General features: G+C 46.8%; 1 protein-coding gene across 8 annotated transcripts in view; it reads right to left on the minus strand.

Moving 5' to 3' along the window:
- Positions 1-8,098, minus strand: part of ABI2 (abl-interactor 2) — a 68,973-nt gene that overhangs the window by 3,616 nt on the left and 57,259 nt on the right. For 2 of the 8 annotated variants that reach the window (XM_015407516.1, XM_015407515.1), the window contains exons 7-9: positions 6,683-6,862; positions 5,396-5,554; positions 696-782 (exon numbers count right to left, since the gene is read on the minus strand). In XM_015407516.1, the coding sequence (XP_015263002.1) occupies positions 696-782; positions 5,396-5,554; positions 6,683-6,862 (426 nt within the window). Of the gene's footprint in view, positions 1-695; positions 783-5,395; positions 5,558-6,682; positions 6,863-8,098 lie in introns of all 8 variants that reach the window. The other 6 variants (XM_015407521.1, XM_015407519.1, XM_015407523.1 and 3 more) reach the window with 4 other exon arrangements.

Consider the following 8,098-nt stretch of genomic DNA (forward strand, 5'->3'; position numbering starts at 1 on the left):
CTCTTTCCTTGAGATCCAGGCACGAATGTCTGAATGCAGCCAGGGTTAATTTATATTACATATTCAGTGAGGTGCTTTGGTATTCTCATTGTGTCCCACACCCCCACCCAGGCAGAGGCACGTGTGTAAGAGAGAAGGCTGCCAGTGAGGAGTCTGGAGATGAATCCAAGTCTTCCTACATCTCCTAGATCATGGAATCACTGTATGGACACTGACTATTTCTGTAATGCCCCCTTTAGAGGTTTATATCCCACCTAAGCTGCTTCCGGCCCTTCCACCCCACCCACCCCCCGAGTTATTTTGTGGCAGACATGACCTATGCCCCTGCCCTCCACCTGATAAGCAAGAACTCTGAAGAAGATGGGTGCTCCTGCAGGGAACACAGCCTATCAAAAATGCCTTTTCCTCCCTTCTGCTGATCTATATCCATGCCGTTTACAAAGTGCTACTCATCTCGGCTGCTGACTGAAACCAGACAGAATTTACTTAAAATGGTTTATGAACAATGCCACCGAAAATGGAAACTCTGGTGGATTTGGGGTGAGAAAAGATACAAAAAAAAAAAAAAAAGATATGCGGTCCAAGGACGTTAGATCACTCCCACCTGGCACACAGAGAGAGAGCGTTGAAGCGCCAAGATCTGAAACCTTGAGTGGCTCTACATAGATCACAGCGTAACGAAAAGGCACACTTACTATTTTCCTGAACTCTGGCCACAAATCCCATGAGTGGCAACTGAGGAGTTACCTGTAGGATGGAGGGTGGCGGTGGTGCAAGCGACACTGCAGCAGAGGAGCAAGAAGGAGAAAGCTTCGGGTTAGAGACTGATGGGGTGGGACAGGAGGAGAAAGAGCATCAGTTCGGGCACGGCGGCTTCCTGGGAAACACTGAACGTCGCCACTGAGAGGAGGAGGAGACATTGCCACCAGCCAACTTGCTTTTAACTAACTCGAATTCTAATGCAGAGCTTTCGCTGGAAATTAACACAGGGCTTGTCTCGGGAACAAAAGTAATTCACCTTTAAGGGACATCCTCCGCAGTTCCCACGGAAAGATAGTACTGAAAACATTCCAGCACTTTAGTGATCACAGAAAAGACAGTGGAATTACTTCCAAATACAGGCTTTTCCGTACCACCTTTACAAAATTTGATAATTTAAAAGTGCAGAGGGAAACACAAGTTTGCAGACAACGCCGGTCTCTTTCTACCTTAAGCCAGAGAAAGTTCAGGGGTGACAGTTTTGAATAACTTGACTCAAGGGGTCTCTCTTGACTTTGTGCAAAGCGGTAAACGACAGAGGGCTTTCACAAACCGAACAACCTCCCTGTGTCACTGGGATGTCAAAGAAGGGTTTGTGTGTGATTACGCCCAACTCTGAGTGAAGCTGAGTAAAGTCTAAGGGCCCTGAGTCAAGCTGGGCAGACTGAAAAACTGCATATGGACTTCCTCCCAGTGAGGTCAGTGGGAGGCTTAAGCAGCTGCCCACAGCTTTGCTTTCTGCCTCTGGACTGAGTGGACGCCATATGCTTTTATGCCGCAGCATTCGGCGAAGGCCACTCTTCCAGAAGCCAGGCCGCCTAAAGCGTTGCCTCCCAACTGTGGGCTACTGAGGAAGATGCAAACCGACAATCCGGCATCCGTGCCCAAACTTTCTTGCTCTTTTGCTCGCCACAAGTGCATCCGTGACCAAGTGCAAACGGCTGGGCCGATGGCTGCATTTCAAGCTACCTGGTGGGAAGCCATCGGCATAGACCCTTGCAGGGCTTCTCACGCTACAGGTGCCTTTTCAAACTCTGCACTTAACGAAGAAAGAGGAGACGAGCCCCTTACCCTTATGGCCCCCACATCTCCAGAGACATTTTTGCTTCCCACGTACCCCCTTCTCTGTGAAATTAACAAGCAGCTCCCCAGCCAAAGATGCATCTTGCGCCCCTGCCAACTGTCCCTTCCCTGGGATGGCAGCCATCAGGGTGTCCTCACCGGCCCTCTCCCCACACTGGGTCACCGCTCTGCTTCTGCGCTGGAAGGAGCCCAGGTCCGTGGATCCCGTTGAACCTAGCATGCCTCTGAGCGACTACAAGCCAACGCTTACAAACCTCTCCTTATGCTTTGCTTTGCCACAGGGAAATGGTGTCCTTTGTGATTTACTGTTCATGCAAATAACCCTTTAATGCATTACTTTCTTCTTGACTAAACAGACTGAATTAAAGTTATGTAACTTATGTACGAGCTATTTGGCATCTTCGGTGGTACCTTCCTAGAGACACGGAGACTGGGAAAGAGCCATCCATTTACAGGCACGCACGAAAGGATTCCACAATACATAGTGAATGGCCGGGGGGGGGGGGGGGGGGGGGGTGTTTTTTTGCAAAATCAAGCACAGATGTGAGGTAATATACAGAAGTAACCATTTGTTTAAGGCTCACTTTTTATTTCTCCATTAAAACTTTCTCTTAAAAAGGCATTGAGTAGGTAATACTGAGTTAAGTTTAATAAATACAAGTGTTTTTGTATGGAGGAAAAATGAAACTTGGAAGGTCAGTCTTTTAAAACGGCCTCTCTCCTTCAGCCAAAATCCAAAGCAGAGCCTCAAGGCAATGCCAGCAGATAAGACATTTTGGAGTTATTGTCCCATAAAGTTTTGTGACTGATTGCCCACTTGTAGAAACTGTACACCTTTACTAGGGGAAATTCTTGTGGTGATTTCTATACCTCAGACCTTGTGTTCATGAAAATATGTAATAGTCATTACTGAAGAAGACCTTTGAAACGAAGTTATTAATATCCGGACCCTTCGTTAGTCTGATAGTTCTTTACTACCTACCTGTTTGACTACCTGTGCTATTTGTACCTGCATTACTTGTCTGACTTTTTTGTACTTGATGAAATTACTTATGAAATTGGCATGACATTTATTGTACCACAGAACATATTGTTTACTGATATTGATATATGTGTTTTTGTATTAATGGAAAGTATTAGCTTTAAAAGCTATGTTGAGTGTCTTCTCTTTTTGCACAGCTCTGCTTTGGATTTTGCTGTGTGATCACTTATAGTTCCATCCTCTCTCCTTCAGCCGGCAGAGAGCTGGATTTATTGCCAACAACTTACCACGACTAAATGTGTAGTGTTTTGCCGTACGCAGTAGGGCAAAATGTTTCACATGCAAAGCAATGCCGCCAGTATGTGCAGACACGTCATACAGGCGCATGGATAGAGGGACTGGGCTAAGCACATCACTGCCACACTGTGAAACGTTCAGGAGCACAAACCCAGCGGGCCAGAAGAGGGGCTGGGACAGGAGTTCACGAGCCCCCCCCGGCAAGTTGCTCTCAGCCTCACCTGTCGGTTCACAGGGTTGCCAGAAAGACGAGGTCAGAAACATGCATGGAGTAAACTACTCTGATTTCTCACCAGTTCCCCACAAACACAACAATGCTGCACATGCAGAAAGCCAGAGCCCTTCTCCCAGCATCCAGCTGTCTCTGAGTGGGGAAGTTTTTTGTACTGAGGGAGAGCTTTACGCTCCTCAAACAGCAACTTGCTGGTGGTCCCTGGCCCTGACCTGGTGGAACACTCTGCCCAATGACGTCGGCTCCCTGCGGGACCTTATGCAATTCCGCAGGGCCTGCAAGGCAGAGATGTTCTGCCAGGCTTTGGGTTGAGGGCAGCAACAGTTACCCATTGGCTGGCACCCTTCCTTCTTCCTTCGTTCCTCCAGGTTCTGAGCTCCCTTCCCCCCCCCCCCCCCCCCAAGCCCAGAAAAAAGGGACTGGGAGTCCAGAACCGGGATGCATAGTAATACAGGGAAATTGCCATATGGATCTTTTTCTCTATCCTGATATGTATTAATGTTATATATAAATTTTAATGTTACGTGTTTTGTATTTCACAACATTATGTCCTATACATCACCCAGAGCCCGGTGTAAGCCAAGATGGGGCGATTCATAAATCTAATAAATAAATTTAATAAAAGAGTGCATCATCTAGGGAACGTTGTTCAGGCACAGACCTCAGATATGCCATGAATCAATTTGTCTGAAGTTGACCAGGACCGATTTCCCACAAGCAGCTGTGCCACCCTCGCTCTTCCCTTTCCCCCGTTTGTATTCGTCAATTTCCCACTACTTGCTGCATGGCCACATTTTGACCCACGGCATCCCCCGATTTCCCCCGCGTCTTCTAGATCCTTGTTTTTTGAGATCGAGAATTGACAAATACAATCGGGGAAGGGAAGAGCGAGGGCGGTGCGGCTGCTTGTGGGAAATCGGTCCATCTTTTTGAGAGACTCTGTGGTCTGATTTATTTGGCTACATTAGGAGTGTAATCCAGACTTCTCCAAGCAAGCTGCTTCTATGCACCAGAAATGAGACAGACTATTTCCCCACAAAAATGTAAGCCACCCCAGTGGTGGTGGAAAGTGCCGTCAAGCCACAGCCAATTTATGGCAGCTTTGTAGGGGTTTCAAGGCAGCAAGAGGTGTTCAGAGGAGGTTTGCCATTGCCTGCCTCTGCGTAGCAACCCTGGACTTCCTTGGTGGTCTCTCATCCAAGTAGTAACCCAGGAGGCTGACCCAGCTTAGCTTCGGAGATCTGAAAAGATAAGGCTAACATCCAGATCTGGACAAGCCACTCTGACAATTAGCAATCTGTCATCCCCCACTTCTTTGAGCTCACGGCTCCTATAGTAAGACCCACTTTTTAAAAAAATACAGTCTGAAAACTGAGCAGAGTTTACTAAGTATTATGGGAGACCCAAGCCTACAGCCAACCTTAAAAAATGCAGACAAACTAATCAAATGCCGTCTGAAAACTGAGCAGAGTTTACTAAGTGTTATGGGAGACCCAAGCCTACAGCCAACCTGTTTTTGGTTGTTGATGATTTTAATGGATACCATTTTCTTCCCCTGTTACAAATTTTGGGCAGACATTTTAACATCATGCTGAACTGCAGGCCGGAAGGTCAGTAGTTCAGCAGTTCGAGACCAGAGTGCTGTGTGACGGAGTGAGCTCCCGTCTCTGGCCCAGCTCCTGCCAACCTAGCAGTTTGAAAGCAAGAAATTGCAAGTAAATAAATAGGTACCGCTTTGGTGGGATGGTAACAGCGTTCCGTGCACCTTGGTGTTTAGTCATGCCGGCCACATGGCCACAGAAACGTCTTCGGACAGCGCTGGCTCTTCGGCTACGAAGCAGAAATGAGCACCGCAACCCTAGAGTCGGATTCGACTGGCTTTCGAGTAAGGGAACCTTTACCTTTAATGTGCTTTTTAACCAAATGTTATCAAGAGGCCACTATAACACGCATGCAATTAAGCCCTTACACACTGCATAGCAGTGGCAGATGGGTGGGCGTGTCAGGGTACTGAATTCCCTCCACCGGGACTGCAGTCTCACCTGGGTTCTGGCTATAAAACGGTCCTCCGTTCACCTGGTTTTGAAGGCTGTTCTGTGAAGTGATGGAGGGAGGACGCCTGTACGGCAAAGAGCCCCCTATTGTGGGAGGGGTGTGCCGAGTGGCAGGTCTGTTCATGCTGTAGAACTGAACTGGGTGACCTGCTGGGGAAGAAGGAAGAAGGCATGAAGAGGGACGACCAAAACCGCAGCTGGGATTTCAGTGTGCATGCAACAGATTTTAAAAAGTTCTAAAAACAGTGTTATCTGTCAGAACTGGAGCCAATGCAGATGATTCACCGGCTAAATACAGAACCTAAGATTCTAAACGTTCTTTAAAGTAATTCCATTGACAGGGAATGTACGTTAGACAGGATAATCCAATGACAGTTTTTTAGAAGGGAACATGCGTTGCAGTGTTAACGTTGTTATCAAATGGAATAATGTGTGCAGATGACAGGTACAGTCCTACCCGGACACACAAAAAAGGGAGTGCTCCGGATGGCGTCTGTGAGCTCTGAAAGCAGCTAACCAAACACACGTGGAAGTGGGCACAGCATCCACTGCATTCTGCCTGATTTTTAAGAACAAATCAACATTTAGGGGCAGTTCTTGGGTCAGTCGTGTGGCCTCGGCCTAACCTACCTCACAGGGTTGTTGTGAGGATAAAACGGAGAATGAGGCAAAGCTCTTTGGTTCCCACTGGGGAGGAAGGTGGGGTATAAATGAGGTAAGTAAATAGAAGGTGGGAACTGTCAAACCCTTCTTTACACTTCATATGCCAGAAAGCCAGTAACTCAGAGCACCCAATATCTTCAGCAACGCTGTCAGCCGCCAAGGAAAGAAAGCTACATGGAACTTTCATTGTTTACAGTTCTAGAGAGAGTGCTGAAGGACGGGCATTCCAGATTTGCCTATCTGCAGAGACAATTTGGTTTGCTGCTGCAGTAGTGCAACTGGCAGCTCAATCAAAAACGAAACGGTCTTATTCTCCCAACAACTCATGGACCTGCCCAATGGTATTTGTCCAAGACGCATCATGTTGGATTCTGGTACATCACACAAAGGATTTTGCCAAATACACAGTTTTACTCTCTGAAACTATTAAATGGCTGATAAAGTATGCTCATGTCTTTAACTCCATTCTTGTGGAGAAACAATCGTTCCGAAGAAAATCAGACGACTACTTGGGATGGGGTGGGGATGACCCTCAATCTCAATTGCCGATCGGCCCTGAGACAGTAATCACATCTTTGGTTCAGCTGCCTTCAGAGAATAAAACACACTCACCTGCGGAAGGAGCGGAAGAGGCAGCAGGGGGAGTTGGAGAAGTGAAGCCATCGGCAAGGGGCTGAGCCCCCGCGGCAGCGGCAGCATCTGGGGCAGCGGAGGACGGGACAGTGGCAGGAGGGAGAGGAGCGGGGGCAGAAGTAGCAGGAAGGGGAGAAGAGCCAACTGAGCTGGCGGGGGCTATGTGGAAAGAGGAGGAAGAGGAGGAGTTAATCAGGAGTCTGGGTTAGCAAGGTTCAGAAAAGCCGTTTTTTTGAGTATTTGGTGTTAGATGTTTCATTAATGTTTCACGCTCTAGCAAAAACAAAAAAAAGTGATGGAGGAGAAGGGATAAAAGAATGTGGTTTCTGTGGGAAAAGAGATACCCCTGCTGAATGCGGCAAGGAAATTAAAAAAAAAAAAAGAACTGGTGGAGAGAGCCAAGAAAAGAACACATCCTCTGCTTCACCGGCCCACCACGCTATGATTTGTCGTCGTTCCCCCACACACACCCCCAAGGAAACAGCTTCGCAATTTATCCAGCCCTCCTTCTACTTGGCATATGCCACTTTCATTCATTCAAGTAAATTACATACATCACAGAAACGGTAGCTGCAATCTAGCCTTATTTTTGGCACGAAAAACAAATGTCTCTTTTCTCCCTAAATGTCAGCTTTCCTGATTTTGTTGCAAGCGCTAAGGAAGAGGCAGCCTCCTGTCGACTTAAAGGGGGGAAAGAACGAATTGTCAAGGCTTCTGCAAATCATTCCTGTGAGTTAATTTATGAACAGTACCCAAAAAAAACCCAACCCATCACAAAAAATCCTTACCACTTTTCCCTATTATTAGCTCTAGAAATCTGCTGCGGCTTCTCAAAGAGGTACAAAACTATAAATCATGGTGTTCATTGTGCATTCCCAAACCAGAACAACTAGATTATTTACAAATCCCAGCATCGTGTTATAGTCCCCACCTACACCCCCAAGCAGAAAGTATCACTAAAAACGCCTTGGGATAAAGACCACAGATCCAAATGACCTCAACAAATATGAAACATTTTCAGTATATTCAAATAGTGACAATTGTGAAGTATTCAACTGGCTACAGAAGGATAATTCCACTTCCATACCAGCTGGGGCGGGGGGGGGTATTCATAGCACAATATAATAACATTTTAGCTTCCCCGTCTTTTTGTGTTGATGTAGCAGTAAAGTACTTAGTGTAGGTCTTTCTGTGCCGTTTCTCTTAACTTGCTCTGGGTTTACGAACCAGCATCAGGTCTAGAGACACCCTGTGCAGCAATTGTACTTCTCAGCCTCACAATTGAGCAGTTAAATTATATTAAAGAGAAAATGAAATGGGTTGACTGGGAAGAGTATCTGTTGCAAAGATCGTTTTCGCTACGACCTGCATTTGCCTGGCTTTTCCTTCCTGCTG

The sequence above is a fragment of the Gekko japonicus genome, unplaced genomic scaffold, assembly GCF_001447785.1.
Source record: "Gekko japonicus isolate JY-2015 unplaced genomic scaffold, Gekko_japonicus_V1.1 scaffold870, whole genome shotgun sequence".
Lineage (NCBI taxonomy): Eukaryota > Metazoa > Chordata > Lepidosauria > Squamata > Gekkonidae > Gekko > Gekko japonicus.